At 40.5% G+C, this 22,447-nt stretch overlaps 1 protein-coding gene across 7 annotated transcripts in view; it reads left to right on the forward strand.

Annotated features, from left to right (window-relative positions):
* Positions 1-21,284, forward strand: part of MRLN (myoregulin) — a 44,736-nt gene extending 23,452 nt beyond the window's left edge. Inside the window, exons 1-4 of one of the 7 annotated variants that reach the window (XM_036828937.1) lie at positions 8,814-8,921; positions 12,651-12,828; positions 19,079-19,190; positions 21,056-21,284. In XM_036828937.1, the coding sequence (XP_036684832.1) occupies positions 19,112-19,190; positions 21,056-21,216 (240 nt within the window). In that variant the 5' untranslated portion in view covers positions 8,814-8,921; positions 12,651-12,828; positions 19,079-19,111 and the 3' untranslated portion in view covers positions 21,217-21,284. The other 6 variants (XM_036828939.1, XM_036828940.1, XM_036828936.1 and 3 more) reach the window with 6 other exon arrangements.
* Positions 21,285-22,447: the final 1,163 nt, after the last annotated feature.

A 22,447-nucleotide genomic window follows, 5' to 3' on the forward strand; every position in this document is an offset into this window, starting at 1 on the left:
AATTATATTTACCGTGTTGTACATTACATCCCCAGTACTTATTTATCTTCTGAAGGGTAGTTTTTTGCAGTAAGCCATTTTGATGCATAAAAGCACAGGGGGGTTTCTTGACTGCTATTTTCTAGGAACATAGGGCTCAGGTGATGAATGCATGAATGGATGGATGAATGGATAAACGCCATGTGGTATACGTACGCAACAGAATATTATTCAGCCTTAAAAAAGGAAGGAAATTCTGACACACGCTGCAACATGGATGAATCCTTTTTTTTTTTACATCTTTATTGGAGTATAATTGCTTTACAATGTTGTGTTAGTTTCTGTTATACAACAAAGTGAATCAGCTATGTGTGTACATATATCCCCATATCTCCTCCCTCTTGCGTCTCCCTCCCACTCTCCCTATCCCACCCTCTAGGTGGTCACAAAGCACCGAGCTGATCTCCCTGTGTGATGCAGCTGCTTCCCATTAGCCACCATGCATGAATCTTGAGGGCATTGTGAGAAGTGAAATAAGCCAGTCACAAAAAGACAACTACCACATGATTCCACTTATATGAGGTATCTAGAGAAGCCAAATTCATAGAAACAGAAGGTAGAGGGGTGGTGCCAAGGGCTGAGGGAGGGGAGAGTGGGGAATTAGTGTTTAATGGGTATAGAGTTTCAGTTTTGCAAGATGAAAACCATTCTGGAGATTGGTTGCACCACAATGTGAATGTACTTAACACTACTGAACTGCACTTACACTTAAAAATAATTAAGATGGTAAATTTAATGTTGTGCGTATTTTACCACAATTAAAATTTTTTTTAATTCAACATTGTCAGTCCCTCCTTTTGTTCAAGATGAATAAATATCATTCATCACTGAACAGCTCAGAGGTGATCTTAAATCTCCTGAGTGGGCAGAAGCATCTAAGAATTAGTCTCCTGAGGACTCTTGTTGGTGCTGTTCTTGCAAAATCAGTTGAACCATCTATGGAGAGATGGCAGCTAAGATCATTTTTTTAGTCTTACTGATCAGGCACCTTATGAGAGGGATAACTAGAATGAAAAAGAGAAATATTAACATAAATAGTTATATTAAAGTAAAGAGCCAGGAGATGGACCCTGGGGATATCCAATCCAGTGGATACCAAGAGATAGGTGGATGGAAGTCTTTTGGTAATGCAACGCTGTTCATTGAGTTTGTTGTAGCCAAGCTGTCAGGGCGCTTGGCAATGCTGTTCATGGTCTTGGTTACCTCTCTTATAAGGGCGTGCATCACCTGAGCATTTTACTAGACTTTTTTTTGGTAGCCGAGACAGTTCCTTTTCCAGGGAGAAATCTGTCCCCTGCATGGGCTGCTGTAGGGGTAACTCCTTCAAGGTATATATCAAGTCAACAGGGCTTTAAACTGTAGTATTTCCTCAGATGCTGGCGGGGTTTGGGGGGGTGTGGGAACGCCAGCTGCAAGGCAACCTAGAGTTCCAGTAAGAATCTGGGCAGTCATATTTTAGTTTTTGGTGATGCCAAGGCAACAGGGAGGGAGGAACATTGAAAATGTTAGTTTGTATGGTTGTCGGCAGCTTGGGAAGGAAAATAAAGGAACTGAAAATTTAATAAGGTTTGACAATGCATGCAAGATGATAGGATCTAGTCTAGTTTACAGGTGCTCATATCTATCAGTTACCTGCAATTTACAAAGGCTTAAACTTGTTCAAAAACAATGACCAGGGCCAGAATTTGGTAATCCACAGGGTGTGCTATAGTTTTCCATTGAAACACAAAAATTCTCTTCATAGTTACCTCTGTTTTGATCAAAGATAATCTCAAAGGAAGATTATTCTTTTTTTTTTAGAAAGATTATTCTTGATCATAAAATAAAGCTCATCTCATTAGATATGGCCTGATTATTTACCCAGGCATAGCAAGAGTGGTGCTTAATGTATAGACCTTTTAAAGTTTGCTTTGCTGGAAGTCTTCATAACAAGTCTTAGAATGGACTTTTAAAATCTTCTTGAGGCTGGGAAGCCAAGCCAAGAACTAACCATCAGGTTTCACCTGCATTACCCATAAATTTGGGTGTATTCCTCTCTCTCAAGGTCCTTCAGATAGCCCAGCTTTCCTGGGCCCACCAGCAAGAGTTCATCTCACTCACTTGTAAGCTGGGAACCCTATAAGCCACGTACCACACTGCTTTTCCCAAGAGAGCTTTGTAACCACTACCCCCATAAAGTCAACCCTAGTTCCTTAAAACTGACTGGTCTTATCTAATTCATTCTCAAATATAACATTCTGGACAAAGCCTTTGTTGTATAATCAATGTTTTCTATCATATCCTGTTAATAAGCAGGTCAGATTCTTATTGAACTGATGCAATTAATTATATTACCATGAAAATAAGAATATTCCATAGGAGTTTCTGAATTTTGGAGGAGCCAGACAGGGAGAAAAAGGTAAATGTTTCATTTCTATTTTTCAAAAATATAGTCACCAAAATTGTTACAGACAGTTTAAGGGAAAAGAGAAAGGAGCTCCCTATATACAGAGAGTAGAATATTAAAGCACCAGCAACATTCCAAACCATCCCTCATTAGCTCACTCACTTTTCTGTGTGATTCTTTTTCTGCTCCATCTTGGTTTAGCAGCCTCAGGAACCCATGATAGAGTGCTGGGAATCCTGACTCAGTCCAGTGGTATGGTCTCAAAGTTGTTTAAGCAATACCATCAGAAGCCTGTGCTCAAGGGTACTTGGCTTAGCCCTTTCCCATGTGGCTCTGAGACCATTCTTTGTTAAAGTCAAGACATTCTGGACTGTAGCTGATTGGCAAACATGTTCAGGAAACCAACAGCGTAAATTAAAAAACTATCTGTAGATGGTAAAAGACAAAATGGCCATGGTTAGCTTATTAAAGATAATTTTCAAAACTGAAAGATCTGATAAAAGTTTATTACAAGTTTGGGATTAACATATACGAACCACTGTATATAAAATGACTCTACTATTTATAAACTAGATAACCAACAAGGACCTGTGGTTTAGCACAGGAAACTATATTCAATATTTTGTAATAACCTATAAGAGAAAAGAATCTGAAAAATAATATATTAATATATGTATATACGTGTGTGTGTGTGTGTATGTGTAATCCCTTTGCTGTACACCTGAAACTAACACAACGTTGTAAATCACCTATACTTCAACTAAAAAAAAAGAGTTTATTACAAAAACAATGCAATTGACAAGGAAATTTGGTTGTTTCTGGGCATATGCAAAACAAAATAAAATCAATCTGAAATCAAAGTGGCCAAAAGTATTTTTTAAAATATTTTTATTTTTAAAAATATTTTTAAAAATAGGAGATGGCATGATTGTTAAGAACCTTAGCTCTTCCAAAAGTGAGAAAACTTTGTTCCTTTAAGTCATCAAGGACATGATAAAGTCAAAATAAAGCACAGAAAAGTATTCTTGTAAGATACAGGATCTTTGCCTTTTAGGCAGATTTCTCAGAAGGTAAACAGAAACCTTTTATAACCTCTTAAGAGGCAGATCAATAATCCAAGAAAATTTTGTCATTTAGCAAAGAGTAAATAAAATTTCAGTTTTGCATCAGTATAATATTTGATACTAACAATCTTTTAAAGAAAATCTTATAATAAGCCCATCAAACCTTAGCTAACATTGACCATGACAAATACAATTCCCTTTCTATAAACCTTCTACGACTTTCTATATCCATTCAGATTTTGTCCTCCGCATTCCTATTCCTTGTTCTGGAGCAACCAATCATTTTACTTTAGGACAAAGCCACTCTTCTTTCCCTTACCAAAAGCACATCCTGAATACCTTGCATACAAAGTTATTTTACTATGCAATTATTTCTCCCAGAGAGTCTCATTCACATATATTGATCATAACGTTTAACCACAGTAACTTTTATTTCACAGATATAACTATGAGGTGGATAATTGTGAACTGTGTGTCACACAGCAATGTTTTGTAGCAGAGCTTATGACTCACAACTTTTTATAGCCATATACATCTTTATAGTACAACTTCTCAATGTGGCAAAAACGAAGACATTCATTAACAGACCAAAATATATAGTCTTAAAATTATGCTTAGTAGTTAATATTTCAGTATTTTATCTTATTAGAAATGATGTCAATAATCTAGCATACGTTTTTAAGTTACCAAAAGACCTTAGAGACTATCCTCAAGCTGACACATACTAGAAAACATAATTACTGTTAAAATAAAGGATGTTTGAATAATGATAAATTTGGTTAAACCCAAATTTACAGCTTTCATCATCTCAAACACCTGGTAGATATAATGCTAATTTATTCAATCAATACACCTGTGTAAGTTCAGGGAGAACATGCCCAAATAGAGTAAAAATGTATGCTTGTGTTATACTTAACTCTGATAACTGAGAAGACATCTGTTTTTATTAAACCAATAATATTAAACTAGTCTTATTTGTGAAAGATTAAACTTTGTGAACTTGAATTCTTAATGCATTTGGGTTAGTTTTTATAAGAATACTTTTTAAAATATTAGAAGTTAAATTTTCTTAGTTTCTAGAAATTTTAGGAATATTTAATTTATGTAAGGGCTTATTTAACTTCAGGCAAAATAAAGCTCCTTTAGAGGTTTTTATAACCTAACTTGGTAATGTCATCTGAAGGTAGGAAAATTTTACACATATATAACGTACCTACATTACATACATGTAAACAGAGAGGCAGATACAAATATGGGGGCTTATAGCTTCAATTATAAAATTTCAATTCACTGGTTCATATGAAAATGTGGGCTCTTGTCCTTATCCCACCGTAATATTTTTACCAGGATTATGTTTCTGGCAGATAGGGTAAGTTGAGGTTATCTGCTCAACATGAGGGCTGAAGTGTCCGCCAATGTGGAGGAGATCCCTTAAGATTTCCTTTGCCTTGATGTGTGATCTTATGGAAGCTAAATTATGCACTAAATTTGGGGCAAGGGGCTGAGCGGGACCAAGTGTATATCCAGGTGTCTCCAAAGCTCATCCTTGTGGATAAAATATCCAGCCTGCTTCCAGGTAGTTTTTTCAGCCTCAGATGATTGCTCCTGGGGTCCTTGAGCCCCTCTAGAACCCCTGATGGGGGGGGCCACCTAGACCTCTACTGACTGTGGGGAATTGAGGGGCCAGAGTGGGAAAGGGAGGGGAGAGAGGGGTGGAGCAGGTCAAGGTTTGGAAGGGGAGGAGATCAAGCAGTCCAAGGGAGTTTAAGGGACGGTCAGATTTAGTTAAAAGGAGGAAGAAGGAGCAGCGAGGGGCAGGGAGTGACGGGGAAGGAGGGGTTCTAGATGAGAGTCAGATGGGGGAGTTTCCTAGTTTCCAGAGAGGCCACTGAAGCTCCCAGTGGCCCTGAGTAAGATGTGGCCATTACTGAAGGTATTGAACTGAATTCATGCCGTAAGGGCAAAGCATTTAGTGAGTGGCAGAAGAGGAGGGCAGGCGCCAGATAGAGAATTACTGTTACGGGTCAAAGAGAAAAGACTTATAATATGGGCAAGGGGCCTATTGCAAAACATAAAACACATTGACCACAAGATCTGCAAGCGTCTCAAAGATCAGGTGGAAAATGGCCTTTTCTTTTCTACAGGGGAGTAAACAAGGCCAGAAGGAACTGGGTGTTGGCTGTGGGGTGAACAGGTTGATGGCTGGACCACTGCTCAGGGAAGGTCTTTCTTTGTGGTCAGCTTGTTTTGGAGGGAGAAGGGCTATTCTGAATTCCGATACTGGCTCAGGTTGAAGGTGGGTCAAAGGTCAGGGGCCTGTCTGGAGAGGAAAAGCCCAAGTTGAGTTTGGTCAAGACAACTAGCGGGTATCTTGTCCAGATTGGTCAGTGGGGACAGACAGTTCAGGTTATGACACAGAGAATGGAAACGGGAGAGTGTGTGTCTGGCCTTGTCCTCAGTAAACAAGGGAGCCTCCAGTCTTGTCTAAGTCACTTGAGGAAGGGTCGTTCTCGGCAGTGAGCCTTTTCCTGGAGCATGGAGAGCGGGGAGCCTTGTGCAGGGGGGCTTTCCAGGAGCACAGGACTCAGGTGCTGTTCAACATCGTCAGCCCCCCGCAGCCGCTCTCCCTCTCTCCCCCAGTCCTCACCCTGCCAGCGAGTTTCTGAGTTGTGAGTTTTTGAGGGGATGCTCTGCCCAAGTTGGCTAGCCCCATCGTCATTGATGAAGGCCCAGTAAGTATGAGCTATTGCTTGTATGCTCCTGGCACCCTGCTGAGGCCATGGCACTCCTTAGGGCACTTATTTCTCAAAATAACCTGATTAAGTGGGTGGATTTTAATTGCCATTTTACAGATGAAGAAACTGAGACACAAAGAGAGTAAATAACATGACTAATGTCACATTGCTAACATCACATAGCTAATGTATTCTTTTCCTAAGGCTGCCATACAGATGACCACAAACTTGGTGGCTTTATACAGCAAAAATGTGTTGTCTTGGTTCTGGAAAGCAGAAGTCCAAAATCCAGGAGTCAGCAAGGGGATCCTCTCTCTGAAGTCACTAGGGGACGATACTCCCCGGCCTTTTCCTAGCTTCTGGTTGTTGCCACTCACCCTCAGCATACCTTGGCTTATAGACACATCATTGCAGAGTCTCTTACCTTTGTCACGTGGAGTTCTCTCTGTGTCCAAATATCCCTCTCCTATGAGGACACCAGTCATTGGATTAGGGCCCACCCTCATCCAGTATGACTGCAACTTCAGTTGATTACATCAGCCGGGCCCTATTTCCAAATAAGGCCACATTCACAGGTATAGGTACAGGTACGAAAAGGTGGGACTCAAACCCATCTTTCTGAGGGACACAGTTCAACTCACAACAACTAGTAAGTGGTAGAGGAAGAGCTCTGAACCACACTCCCTAATCATCTGTAGTCCGGGGTGTTCATGCCCCAAGGACCAGTAAAAATGATTCATTGGGAGTGTTGAGAGTACTAGAATGTCTTTTAAAATTTCATCTTTTAAAAATTTCTATTTGTGGGACTTCCTGGTGGCACGGTGGTTAAGAATCCACCTGCCAATGCAGGGGACCGGAGTTCGAGCCCTGGTCCGGGAAGATCCCACATGCCACAGAGCAACTAAGCCCATGTGCCACAACTACTGAGCCTGCGCTCTGGAGCCCGCAAGCCACAACTACTGAGCCCACATGCCATAACTACTGAGCCCACGAGCCACAACTACTGAGTCCGTGCGCCTAGAGCCTGTGCTCCGCAACAAGAGAAGCCACCGCAATGAAGAGAAGAGTAGCCCCCGCTCGCCCGCACGCAGCAACGAAGACCCAACGCAGCCATAAATAAATAAATAGATAGATAGATAGATAAATAAATAAATAAAAGAAATAACCAGCCCTAGGACAAAATCACCCTTTAAAAAAAAAATTTCTATTTGTGTTTTGTGCCATACATAGTATATTTACAATAGTACATGAATATGTTCTATAAAGATATATATATTCAGTGGATATTCAAATTTTAAAAACGGATCAGTGTGAAAAACTTTTTTAAAAAAATGAAGGCCCTGTAAATCAACTATACTTTAATTTTAAAAAGACTGTATATGTCAGATCTAGATGTGATATCCCTGAAGTATGATGCTGATTCTTAACTTTGACAACTAGAAAGACAATGAATGCTAAAATTGTGAATATTTTTAATAAAAATACTTAAGATATAATAAAAAAAGAAAAAAATTAAGGCCCTGTACCTGCTCCACTGCCTCTCACCCATCTATTCAACTGCTGTGTTACTTTCTCTTTTTAACAATGGCCTCCACGGAAAAACACTCACTGTGCGAGGTTTGCAGTGAGATGTTCTGGCCTCCCCACCGCCAGCAGTTAGTTGAAAAAAAGTTTAATTTGGAAACAGAATAGTTACCAGCCCTGAGCCAGGGTGAAAGGCAGCTGGATCCTTAAGAATGGGGCAAGTCGACAAGCGTTGTTCCCTTCAAGTTTGTATCTTTTTATATTCCAATAACTTTTGTGTGATCCTCAGTTTTCTTTTAACACTTCAGACAGACACAGAGTCAGTGTTTAATATAATTTAAATCCGAAGACAGGCCGTTCCTGGTCTGAACAGTATGATGTCAGTGCTTGGGGGAGGGGAGGCATAGACTTGGATTTTTTTGGAAATAAGGCTTTTCAAAAGGGAAGACCCACTGTAAACCAGTAGCCAGGTCACGGCTGCGCTTCCACCCTTCGGACTTAAATTCTACAGTTTCCCTCGTATGTACGATGCTGTCCCAAGACCAGCTCCACCTCCCCACCCCCGAGCACACACATACATACACTTTGCCAGGAACGGTTTTGGAATCATTAAGGGAAAGAGGTAAACATACGCTCACAGGTGAACAAACCTCAACAAATTGCTCACGTGCATTTGAAAATCCATTTGTTTATATATTTGAAAAACGGAGGAAGTCAAAGTAAACAAGGCAGAAATGCATAGTTTGAGAAGATATTCAAATATCCGTGGAAAAGCATTACTCAGAAAAACAATGGAAAGAATGACATTACAGGAGTCCTGACATTTTTCAAGAGAGGAAGAAAGAGTTTTTGATTAGTTGATTGTTGAACCCTGAGGACCTTTGACCTAAGAGTCTATTGATTGTGGAGGGGCCCATCCCCTCCTCATGGGTTATTTGTGCTCCTGTGTGGGCCTGAGGGTATTTTTGTCATAATTTATCCCACCTGTGTCTGTCAGTTCCTCCCCACTCTCCTCCCGTGACAGCCTGGCTCAGGTTTCTCGGGAAAGTGCTCAGCCAGTTATTAATAACAGCCCAGCGAGCCTCCCAAGCCACCCAGGATCAGATGGTGTTTTTCACAAAAGAGAGAGATCATCTCCTTGACTTTGGACTTCGCGTATCAAACCGCTGAACAGTAAGTTTTGGTTTTTTAAAAAACGTGGCTTTTAAAATGTTGACAGAGGAGGAGAGTTTAGCGGTAATCTTGCTTCCTTCTGGTAGAGGGAATATCGTAAGCGCAAAGACGCCGAAAGCCTGTTTCCCCTCCCTGCATTTCAACGGCGTTCCAATTTTTATAAGGCTGCTTATAAGACTGATCAAAGAATTAGAATTCGATTCCTTCCATTTCCTCCTGGCTCAGTAAAGGCAGGAGGAGAAGCAAGGGGTTAATAAGAGCTCAACAACTTGAGCCGGCCTTGTGGCCGTGCTAGATATTTCCGCCTTTCTGTGTTTCCTCCCTAAAGAGAGGATTTCAGTGATTCCAAAGGGAAATTTCACATATGGAAAGTGTCTGCAGGGGAATGTTGGATGGGAGACTTGGGCCCTGTCATTTCCCATGTTTGAGATTTGGTTCAGAGAGGGCACCTGTCATCTTCCACAGATTCACTGCCTTCCTGAGATTTTAGCCAAAGGCTTTGTCTTTGCAGCCTTTTTGATAATGGTTGCTTCTGAGAGCCCTGCAAAGTAGGTCACTGTGTTTTCTGTCTGGAAAAGGAGGACCCTGAAGCTGGTGCCCTGCCCGGTCCTCTGAGGAAAGGTGAAAGCTGACACTCTGGTCCCTCCTCAGGACTACGGACTAAGACAGTTTTCTGCTTTGGTTACATACGTTCAATTCTCTTGAACATGTGCATCAGGCTTCTAAATAAGGGAGGCATCACAGGGAAGTGGAAGGAGGCAGATGCCGGCTTGGTATTGAGCCCTGGCTCAACAAGCTGTGTGACTTAAGCAAGTACTCAACCTCTCTGAGTCTCGGTTTCCTTGTTTGTGAGATGAGAGTTATAACCTGTTTGACAGCGTGGTGGGTTTTACTCATAATGTATCTAAGTGGCCAAGTATGGTAATATTATTGATGAAACCCCTCATTTGAATTTTTCCTGAATCTTCTTAACCTGGAGCCTCCAATGTGGTCTTTGATGGGAAACTTTAAATTGTAGAGACAATAATTGGCTTTTACTGCTTTTAATAACTTCATCCTTAGGATGGTATCAGCAGTGTGAATGCTGAGGATGGGGGCATTGGAGGATGGCATATGGTTAGTTCTGGACATTAGGCTACGGCTAAGATCAATGATGATGGGGAACTTCATCAAAACAATTTCAAAGCATAAACTATTATTTTAATAAACTTATCTGCTCTACTATAATCAGCATTCTAAAATTTTCCTGGGACTTGCCTGATGGTCCAGTGGTTAAGACTCCGCACTTCCAGTGCAGGGGGTACAGGTTCGATCCCGGGTCGGGGACCTAAGAGCCTGCATGCCGCTAGGTGCAGCCAAAAATCAATAAATAAAAATAAACTTTTTCTTTTGGTTATGTGCTTCTGTGGTTCCAAAGGACTGCTTTCCCCCCTTGCTAGCTTCGATTCCGTGTCTGGATGGGACAGAAAGGAGGGTTGTCTCAGAGAATACCTGCTTCCCAAAGTGGTACCCTGTACGCTCAGGAGACAGGATGAGATTTTTGTTTTCCACTGCAAGCTGTCATTCTGCAAATGTTTATTTAATTCCCACTGTGTGAACACACAGTGCTAGATTAGCAAAGGGTCAGTAAACTCTAAATATGGTAGGAGAAAGAAGTCATTTCATGAGTAACTCTGTTACAAGTCAGAATGGGCTTGTTCCATGGTACATGGCAAGTACAGACAGGATCTGGCTGGCAGTCCACAGGGCCATCACGTCCTATACTTACCCACCAAAAGTGGGCATTATTGGTCAGACTTCCCCTTGAGAGCTGTACATTCTTAGAAAACGATTCGTTGCTTTTCAGGGCTCATCGTTGGGTTCACCTTCTAAGCAACAAGCTTCTGAGGCACAGAAAAACGCACCATAAAGTCGCATCTCATCCTCCCCACCTCCAATTTTTTTTTTAATTGAGCACCTGCTTTGTTCCAAGCCCTGTGCTAAATGCTAGAAATATAATTTGGGGACTTCCCTGGTGGCGCACTGGTTAAGAGTCTGCCTGTCAATGCAGGGGACGCGCGCAGGTTTGATCCCTGGTCCAGGAGGATCCCACATGCCGTGGAGCAACTAAGCCCGTGCGCCACGACTACTGAGCCTGCGCTCTAGAGCCCGTGAGCCACAACTGCGGAGCCCACGTGCCACAACTACTGAAGCCCGCGCGCCTAGATCCCGTGCTCCACTACAAGAGAAGACACCAGCACGTGCACCGCAAGCAAGAGTAGCTCCCGCTCACCGCAGCTAGAGAAAGCCCATGTGCAGCAACGAAGACCCAACGCAGCCAAAAATAAATAAACAAATTTATTAATTAATTTTAAAAAAAGAAATATAATTTGGCCTTAGAAGAGGTCACAGTTTTTCATTGAACTTGAAATTCTGTTCTCCAACCTGGCCATCCACCTTCTCAGCTAAACTTGACTCCAGATAACACTTGGCTGGTTTCAGAAATCAAATCTGCATCTTAATAATAGGTAAAAACCTGCCACCAGTGAATTTAGGCAGAGGCGTGTGTGTTGCAGGCTGAGAAGGGAGTTTAAACGTTTTGCCAAATGCTTTTACGAAGTCAAACAGTCCAGAAACCTCTCCTCCACCCCAAACCTGGAATGACACACGTTTGGATATGCGAGTTCTGCAGATAAAAACCCCAAACGCGACAAATAAGCACCTGGCCTCAGCCCCACTCCTGCTCTGTCACACGTGGAAGAACTGGCGGCGAGCGGCACTGCCCTGTGAGGTTCCCGGGCCACAGCTCTGGGCAGTTCATCTGGCCTCGTAAGAGCGCGCTGCAGCTGTGATTCTTGGCGAGGGCTGGGGAACTTGGCAGGGAGAAGGTTGAAAACATTTTGATTATTTTGGTTCCGGAATCTTTCTTAATGTAAAGTGCCCGTAACCGAGTAATTTATCTCTCCTTAGGGGCCATGCCATCTCCTATTTGGGGGCAGGAACGGGGTAGCGGGAAATCTCAGCCTTTGGGAGTCTTGGTAGTGGCTGATTAAGGGGAGATGCTTGTTCGTATGTAGAAAAACAGTTCATTTTAGGGCTGGAATATTTACTCAGAACATTTGAGGCACGGTCATAGATGGCTTGGGAAGGCCCAAACTGGACAGATATTGACCTGCAGAGAAAGTCTGAGAGGTACAGTTGAAGAGGAGAAAAGTAGAGGGATTCCACACAGGTCTGGGACCCCCCGGTACCCCCGGGGGGATCGGGTGGACCCTCGTGGGTGCCTGTGGCCTGCATGTCTGTGCGTCTGCCTCAGCTTCCCGGGCTTCCCGTCGCTGAGGTCCATTTGTTTGCCCTCGTGCACTGAGTCCGTGCTCACCTCTCTCCCTCCTTGTTGGGTTGCAGGAAGTGGCCACCTTTCTGACTCCAGTGCTTTGTCATACCCTAACCGTTATTTTACCAAGTGCCCGGCAGCATGCTGGGCTCTTGGCTCGCCTCTTTTACCAATCCTGAGATACTGCAGCGGCTAAGGCTTTGGAGCCAAACACACTTCCGTTCAAATCCCCGGTCATCCCCGCTGTGTGATCGCGAATAGCTCACTCAAGTCTCGGGTCATCAATCTCTCCAACTAAGGAAATAGGAGAATTAGTAACTCACCTCATAAGGCTTTGTGAGATTAAAATCACAACGTGTGTAGGCCCTTCCTAACTGTAGTTACGAATAAAATCCTTTCAATCCCCTGCAAAACAGATTGTCTCCAGATGGGGTAGCAGGTGAGGTGAAATGCCTGGTCCACGGCTCCAGCACTAATACCAGCCAGAACCAGGATCGCAAACCAGTTCCATCCGGCTCCCAAACCTTGCTGACCCACCATCTGTGACGAGGCACGTGGTTGTGTTTCCAGGCGAAGTCCACTTTGTCAAGTTTTGTGAGTCTGACCTGCCAAGTTTTCCAGTTTTCACTTGTGACTTATTCTGCTCTGGACACTTTGGTCTTCCCTTGTCCTGAATCAAAGCAGTTGGGAGGTGATGAAGGTAGAATATCTTCAAATAGCCAAGTCTGGTGAAACGCAGAATCCAATTTATCATAAATGTCAAAAACTCGCTGGGGCAATTATTATAGTAGCTCAGAAGAAAAGTACCTGTGTGACTTCAGGCAAGGTGCCTTCTCTCGTTTGTCAAACGAGAAGTTTTAAGAAATTTCAAATTTCTTTTCCAGTGCCAACATTTCTGTAATCTTTCAGATTTTCCACTACAGTTGTTTTTTTTTAGCTGGAGAGAAAAAGATCTCCTTGAAATCGTATCTTAATCAGGAAACAAGGTATAACAATCATGCCTGTAATCATTTAAGTGTCAAGCCATATGCCATTTATTATTATTCTCATTCAAGCTTTCTCGCATACAATGCTCATATCACTGATGAGTTAATTTCTCAGATGTCTGTTAAATTCCCTTCCTCATGTAATTCCTCACATAATTAGTTCAGAAAATGCACCTTGAAGTCCATTTTAGAAGCTTACAGAACACACAAAACCCATTTACTGTTGCATATGCCTGAGTTTCAGTTGACTTCTGAATGACTCATATTTGAGCAGTTTATGTCTTCTGTCCTACCACGCCATCGTCTATTTCTGGAATCTTAAGGGGACAAATCTCAATTATGCCAGAGAAACAGTGGCCGTCCCAGCAGGACACTTCAAATCCTAAAACCCTGTAGGCCAGTGCCAAACTCTTGTTGCCATCCAACAACTTGACTAGCTTCCCTAATTACAAGCAAAAAAATAAAAACGAAAGCAAAAACATCAACAAGATATAATTCCCATATGATTTTTCAAGTTTCTAAAAGATAACTTTATCAAACATAAATTTTATGGGAAAGAGACATTTTCCATATGGAGACAATATTGAAAATACCCAACTTGGTGATTTTATTTTTGAAGAATAAAAATTTGTGGGAAAAGTAGACTTAATATATGGTTTTTCTTGTTGTAATCGTCTTTTGAACAAAATGAACTTTCGGTCTTCCAAATAAAGCTTCTACTTGATGTGCAGTTATTAAATCAATATTTGTTGAAAACTGATTAACATCCAGTACCATGAGGCACTGGGATCCAGGATGGGTAAGGCCATCCCCACTTTCTAGGAAGACAGCCCTACCAATGGGGGGTGGTATGCAAACTAATAACCACAATACACGGTTGTCAGTTGCAATATGTTACAGCAAGTGGGCAATAAATTCTGCCTGAGGATGTCAGGAAGGATCACAGAGGAGGTATGTTGGGTTTCAAAGGATGAGTAGGTGTGTGACAGTTTTGCATGTTTGGGTATCCAAAGAGAAACTGAGAAGATTGATTTATTCCAGGGGTACCATCTAGGAGGTAATACGGTAGAATATAATTAACAATGATAGTCACTCTTGCTTATTAAGAGTGACTTGTGGGGCTTCCCTGGTGGCGCAGTGGTTGAGAGTCTGCCTGCCAATGCAGGGGACACGGGTTCGAGCCCTGGTCTGGGAGGATCCCACATGCCGCGGAGCAACTGGGCCTGTGAGCCACAATTGCTGAGCCTGCGCGTCTGGAGCCTGTGCTCCACAACAAGAGAGGCCGCGATGGTGAGAGACCCGCGCACCGCGATGAAGAGTGGTCCCCACTTGCCGCAACTGGAGGAAGCCCTCGCACAGAAATGAAGACTCAACACAGTCATAAATAAATAAATAAATAAAAGAACGTGAATTTCTTAAAAAAAAAAAAAATGTTTAAAAAAAAAAAAAAAAGAGTGACTTGTACCTAGTAGGCACTCACTAGGCACTCACTTGGCACAAGTATTGACATTATCTCATTTAATTCTCACACTACCCTACTCTTATTATCATCTCCATTTTATAGAAGTGCTAACTGAGGCACCTAGAGTTAACGTAACTTGTCCAAGGTCTCACAGTAAGTGGCAGATCAAACCCTATCAGTCTTATGCCAGACCCATCTCTCAACCACCAAGTCCTGGAAGCATTCTCGTTATTTCTCTGTCCAGCTAATGTTAATAAGATCAAGGGGAGGAATTCACTGGCGGTCTAGTGGTTAGGACTCGGCAGTTCTACTGCTGGGGGCATGGGTTCTATCCCTGGTCGGGGAATTAAGATCCCACAGGCCACGTGCACAGCCAAAAAAAAAAAAAAAGTTCAAGGGGAGGACCTTGTCAGTCATAAGTTGATCAGTGGGTAGATAGCAAACTAATAATAAAAGAAAATAAAATTGCAGAGAGTAAAAGCTAATAAAACATAGATTAAAAAAACTGAACTTTCACCTAATCGGGTTGCTAGACAGTAAGCTCATAGTAGTGGCCTGTGGGTGACCCATTTACAAAGAGCAGATTGTTTTGATATGAATAAAACTGACTATTGTAAAACTATTCAGGCAAATTTAGGGTTCTCAGGCCCAGAGGGATAACTGCAAGACTATCCATCCCATTGTTCAACCAGCAGTTCACATATACAGAAAGGAGCCGGGACTGAGGAAGAAGAGTGGCCGTTGATAATTACATGTGGATATTTCCATTTCAGTCTAGCCCGTTTCCTTTTCATTTGAAAACATTAATAAGTCCATGTAGTTGAAACAGAGTGGCATCTGGGGATGGGAGTCCTGCGTTAGCAGCATGAAGACTCCAGCATAGAACCTTGGGCAGTTGCTCCATCCCCCAAAAGTGCATAATCACAGCCTGGCACATACTAGACCCTTAATAAATGGTAATTATTATACTTTACTCAAGTGACCTGTTCAGCAAGAGTGGACAGATTTCAACAGGAGTGTCTCATGTTTCAACATTTGTCTCTAGGGAACTTCTGTCAATATTATCTTGACCATTAGATATTGATGGAAACAAGGAGTAGGATTAGCAAATTCTTATCAAAAAAGGAAATATTTTTGAAGTGTGACTCACGTGTTTAAGACTATAATCTTGAATCCAGTGAAAAGTGTTTTCTTTTGATTGAAAAAGAGACTTTGCAAAGTATGTTCTGTTCTTTGTCTTGATCAGGAATCCACGCCTAATAAGGGGAAATAGTAGAGGCTGAGAGAGATTGAGAAACAGGTGAAGTCTTAGTACCAGTAATAATTTTATGTAATAGAGGGCGTTTTACTTGTTTGTTTTGCATTGTTTTGTTTTTGCCAGGGGACCAAACCATTTAACAAATGCACTATGGTCCCAGGAGTCAGAGTTGACTTGAGAAACTTTGTTTTATATAAAAACAAGATTATAAAGGTTTGAAAGGCCAGAGCCTACAAACTGATGGCAGGGTGAAGAACAGAGAATGCAGTGAAGTTCAACCCCCAGAGACCAAAAGTCACTGCTACTCGCCATTAGTCTAACTTACCTTGTGGGATTCCACTATTCAACCATTCAATGAACAGGTCAGTTTGGATTTAGATTATTTGGACTCTTGATGGAATCAAAAGAAAATATAATAAAGACAAGTTTTTAAAACTAGATAAGAGAGTATTCATTCTATTTTAAGTATAACATTCTATAAATTAATTTCTATGAAATAAATTGATTCTCAGTGCCTTTTGGAAATAGGGAAAAGAAAGGAACGTAGAGGCATTCAAATGGGAGGGAAAATTATTTGCGGTCATCTGAAATTTCAACATGAAATATATTAGGCCCCAAATAACCTAGGATGTCTTAAATTTTATTTTATTTATTTTTTATACAGCAGGTTCTTATTAGTTATCTATTTTATACATATTAGTGTATATATGTCAATCCCAGTCTCCCAATTCATCCCACCACCACCACCACCCCTGCCACTTTTCCCCCTTGGTGTCCGTACGTTTGTTCTCTACATCTGTGTCTCAATTTCTGCCCTGCAACCAGTTCATCTGTACCATTTTTCTATAACCTAGGATGTCTTGTATCAGAAATTGGAGGTGATGTTGTTTTAGCTACGACTTTTAAATACTGCATTCAAGATAAGACCACGGTCTTGAGATAGTCACACTCAATACATTCTAGCATACTTTTAGAAGTGTCCTAGCTTGTTTCAAATTTATTTATTAATTTATTTATTTTTTACATTTATTTAGTGCATGTTTTATCCGATAAAAAAACACTACAAATCATTTTTTTCCTGAAAATGCTGCTGTTAAATAGCCTTTCCTCTAAAAGAATGTCCCTGCAAAGAAAAAACACGTGATTACCAAGCTTCTAGCTAAGTAAGTAAGAACTAATTAGGCAAAATGTAAATCAAACACTGTGACAATCATAATTTTAATCCACAGTAAAATCTCAGTGTTCTAGTAAACTTATGATGGTACAGATTCATGTCCTTCCAATGATTTAGATCTAGAAACAGATCTAACATTGAGAAGAACCAAACAGAAGCCACTCACATTCCTGTTTCTCCTGAACATTTTGAATGAGACAAGAACATGTTCTTTAGCCAAAGAGACAATGTAAACTCAAGGAAAATGAAATGTCTCAGTGAAACATTTTAATGAAAATATGTAATTTATTGGATAAAGTGTAAGTTAAATATTTTCATTAAAATCTTTCACTGACATTTAATTTTCCCGAATTCATATTTGTTAAAATGATTGGTTTGACAAAAATAAAATCAGTATACATTACTTTTAAGTATATGGGAAAGAAAGAGGACTTGGCAGTTATGGGACTACTTTCTTTAGTTTTCTGAAGTTATATAAGCAACATCCTTTTAAATGAAAATGTGAGAAATGGAAAAAGCAAGGGAAAAAAATCACATATAGTCCTTCACCCAAACTCGACCACTATGACCATTATTGACATTTGTAGATAGTCCTGTTTCCTTTTTTAAAATATTTCGATTGTGAAGTCTAACATACCTGCAGAAAAGCCTATAAAATTTCTGTGTGCAGTTTAGCAAGTAGTTAAAAAGTGATTGCCAATGTAACCACCAACCAGGACAAGAAATGAAATACTGCTGGAGGCTCCCCACACCCACGCAGCCCTTCCCTTCCCCTCACTAACACCACCACTACCCTGATTTTATGGTAGCCAGTCCTTTGCTTTTCTTGATCAATTCACCACCTACACCATTGCCACCCACATATACACCCCTAAACCATGCACCTTTAACTCTGTTTTCCTATTTTACATAAATATATTTACACTGTGCATTTTGTTTTGTGCCTTGCTTTTAAAAAATTCAATATTATGTTTGGAAAATTCACCACTGTTTTTGTATGTAGCTGGAGCTTAATTTTCATTATTGTAAAAATTCAATATTATGTTTGTAAAATTCACCACTGTTTTTGTATGTAGCTGGAGCTTAATTTTCATTATTGTATAATATTCCATTATATGCATTTATCTACCTACTGATGGGCTTTTGGTTTGTTTTTAAGTTGAGGATATTACAAATAATGTTTGGATATGTGTCCTGGTGTGATTATCCATGCTTGTCCAGGAGTGTAATGGGTGTTCATAAGGTATGGCTTTTAATCATAATTAAATATTGTAACATAATTTTCTAAGTAGTATATTCTATTATTTCATAGTTGTAATAACCATCATTTTGTTGGATACTTTTCCATTTATGGCCAAATGTTACAGCCTGGTCTTTTGTAATAAATTCACTCCTCTACTTTCTAATGCTTCTAGTGCTGGAAACAATGAAAATCTAGTCTCTTAGCAAGTTTAATGTTTATAACACGCTTCTACGTCTATGCTCACTGTACTGTGTATTAGGTCTCCGGGACTTATTTATCTACTTGTTGCACATATGTAACCCTTACACATCTCTTCCATTCCCTCACCCCCTGAGAACTATTGTTTTAAAAGTGTGGTTAAGACTCCCTGCTTCCACTGCAGGGGGTGTGGATTCAATCCCTGGTGGGGGAACTAAGATCCCATATGCCCCATGGCACGGCCAAAACATAAAATAAAAAAATAAAAGCGTGGTAAATATTTGGCCTGCCGGGAACATTATAGAATTCAGTTTAAACTTTTTGTGATAAGTTTAGTTTTCAGCTATACAATTCTGTGATATGTTGAAATCAACGTGTCACATTTGCCAAACTCCACTCTTCGACATCTCCTTCCTGACTTCTGTGAGAGTAATTTTAGAGTTTCTCCAGGCAGGCTCGCTGCCCGTCCACTTCACAGACCACCTCAGCATCCAATAAAAGCTTTCACTGTGCTTTGACACAGGAACCAAGGTTGCTAAGAGACCACCTGTGCTGAATGCACTTTGTTCTAGCAAGAGCAGCTGGAGAGAAAACCCAGGAGCAGCATTATCTACCACCACCCGGGATTAAGTCAGGTGAGAAATGGGTTTCTGCGCACTCTTCGACCCCCACCAGTTGTCTGGTCTTTCCTATTCAGTCTCTCTCTTAACCGCTATTGGAGAAAATTGAAGGTACCCCTCAGAGCACAGACGGAAGAAACACAAGATGGAGGTGGAGGTCATAGGAGGGAAGGAAAATCACTTTGCGAACCCATGTGTTATTCTTACCCCTTCTTTCCCAAACATAGGCACGAGGAATTGTTGAACTGAAGGGAAATTCTAGGCGTTTACTTTGCCAGTGATTGCTGTGTGATCTGTGGCAAGTCATTCCCTCCTTTAGGAACGGGGTTAGTTAGTACAGAAATTAATCAAGATTGCTAAAAGTGGAAGAAGATGATACTTGTATAAATCTCATCTATCTCCCCCTCTCTCTTTCACTTTCTCTCTTAAAACTCGACCTGCCTTTCTGGGTTTGAGTGAAAAATAGCAGAAAATATTTTCCCACCCCGATCTTGCCACTTTCTAAAAATATTGATGCTCATTTTTTTAAATAAATTTTTTAAAGTTTATTTTTATTTATTTATTTTTGGCTGCATTGGGTCTTTGCTGTGCGCGCGCTTTCTCTAGTTGTGGAGAGCGGAGGTTACTCTTCGTCGCGGTGCGTGGGCTTCTCATCGCGGTGGCTTCTCTTGTTGCACGCAGGCTTCGGTAGTTGTGGCGCGTGGGCTCAGTAGTTGTGGCTCTTGGGCTCTAGAGCACAGGCTCAGTAGTTGTGGCGCTCGGGCTTAGTTGCTGCATGGCATGGGGGATCCTCCCAGACCAGGGCTCGAACCTGTGTCCCCTGCATTGGCAGGCGGATTCTTAACCACTGCGCCACCAGGGAAGCCCTTGATGCTGATTTTAAGTTGAGTGTGTATAAGGGACTTGGATGTAAGGCTTTGAAAATTACTTAACTCATTTGACCTTACATTCCTGGAAAAAAGGAGTTAAGAATGGTTCTAAACTCCCTACCTAACAGGCATGTGAAATGTTCCGACTGTGTGCTCTACAGACCACAAATTAATATCTTTAAAAATTCCGTAATATTTAAAAAAATTTAAGATATTTAAAAAACCGTTTGATTAACACAGAAGTGTGGAAGAAATTAAAATATTTAATGTCTGATTAAATGACCAAAATATGAGAAAGGATTTTGAGGAAAGATCAGGGGAATGAAAAAAACCTTTTGTTGTTTAATGTTTAAAAGTTTTATCACATGCCTCTTTCCATGTCTTCAAATTCTCATTTCCTGGTAACACCCACTGTACAGGTTAGAAGAATGGCAATTTCACTAATGCCATAAGAATGATTGTAAATGACTTTGCAGATAAGACTTCAAAAATAAACTAATTATGGATAACATTGAAAACAGAGGGGTAATTCTGGTAGTTCCTTGAGTTGTTTTTTGTTTGTTTTGTTTGTTTGTTTTACAAATTTATTTATTTTTGTCTGCATTGGGTCTTCGTCGCTGCACGTGGGCTTTCTCTAGTTGCGGCGAGCGGGGGCTTCTCTTCATTGTGGTGCGCGGGCTTCTCATTGCGGTGGCTTCTCTTGTTGTGGAGCACGGGCTCTAGGCGCGCGGGCTTCGGTAGTTGTGGCTCACGGGCTCTAGAGCACAGGCTCAGTAGTTGTGGCGCATGGGCTTAGCTGCTCCATGGCATGTGGGATCTTCCCGGACCAGGGCTTGAACCCATGTCCCCTGCATTGGCAGGCGGATTCTCAACCACTGCACCACTAGGGCAGCCCTGAAAGACATTTCTTGATCACTGTTTCTTTCCAGTGCAAATATTAGATTGAGTTTAAAGAATCAGGATTATAAATGTGTTCATTTAAGGATATTTTCTCTTTCTTTTTCCCCCTAGGGAGCAGGAGCATTTTGGATATGACGTGTAAAAACTGGATATTAATTTCTACTACTAACCCCACAAGTCTGGAAGATGAAATTGTGGGAAGACTTCTAAAAATTTTGTTTGTAATCTTTGTTGACTTCCTGTCTATTATATATGTTGTTATAACTTCTTAGCTGACTTCCCTTACTTTACATGTGAATTTCATATTGAATTACAGTGAATAAAATTTTGTAATTTAGTATGTTGAGTGATTTTAATTTGATGACATCTCCAATTATTCTAGAGGCCAACAGGACGTTGCAATAAAAACAAGATTGTGTATTATTTAGTACTTTATGGTTTATAAAACATTCATATAAATTGAAATGGAATTTTTTCCAAAAATCTACACTACTGTCATAAAACTTCTTGATTTTTAACATGATCGTTAGTTGATAGACTGACTAAAATTTGTAGGTGTAATTATGAGTGAAGTTGTTTTTTAAGGATGTGTACCTATGTGAAATTTTATATGGTTCTATTTTTTAAAATTTAAAATTTATTTTTAAAATTTATTTTATTGAACTATAGTTGATTTACAACGTTATGTTAATTTCTGCTATACAGCAAAGTGATTCATTTATACATATATACATTCTTTTTCATATTCATTTCTATTATGGGTTATCACAGGATATTGAATATAGTTCCCTGTGCTGTACAGTAGGACCTTGTTGTTTATTATATGGTTCTATTTTTAACACATCAAGCTTAATATAAGATGATCTTTCCATACTGTATACTAATAGTTTATTCTCATTTTCTTACATACACATTTCATCTGTGTGTAGGTAGATTGTTTTCCTTAACCCTCCACAATTTTATGTTTCTACTAACAAAAACTTAAAGTTAGGACTAGAAATGCTTAAACAACATTCTTTTAGGAAAATAGAACTTGTAAGAAAGGAGAGGAAACAAGGTGCAACCTGTGTTGATTTTCTGTTTGGGACTAAATGCTCACAGTATGTCATTTAATGTAAGGCTCCCAGTAATCCTAGGAGGCAGGAGTGAGTTGTCCCATTTCACAGATGAACACACTGAATCCTGGAAGAATTATGCTAGCTGGAGATCATACCTAGGATGTGGCAGAACCAGGTCTCGGGCCTTCACAATCCATCATATCATATTGCCTCCAAAGGTAAATAATAATTAAACAAGTGTGGTTAAAAAACAATCTGTAGAGCTCAACGTTTTTTCACAATAATGTTTTATTCAAGACCCTATGGCTATACTTTAGTATTGCCCTGATTTATTTTCTTATTCCACATTTAAAAATCTTCTATTGAAAAGAGAGATTAAGTTCACCCTTTTCTCATATCCAAATGGACGATGCATTCTCTTCCACAGTTTTCTTGACTCCCTCAT

The sequence above is a fragment of the Balaenoptera musculus genome, chromosome 16 (genome assembly GCF_009873245.2).
Source record: "Balaenoptera musculus isolate JJ_BM4_2016_0621 chromosome 16, mBalMus1.pri.v3, whole genome shotgun sequence".
Taxonomy (NCBI): Eukaryota; Metazoa; Chordata; class Mammalia; order Artiodactyla; family Balaenopteridae; genus Balaenoptera; species Balaenoptera musculus.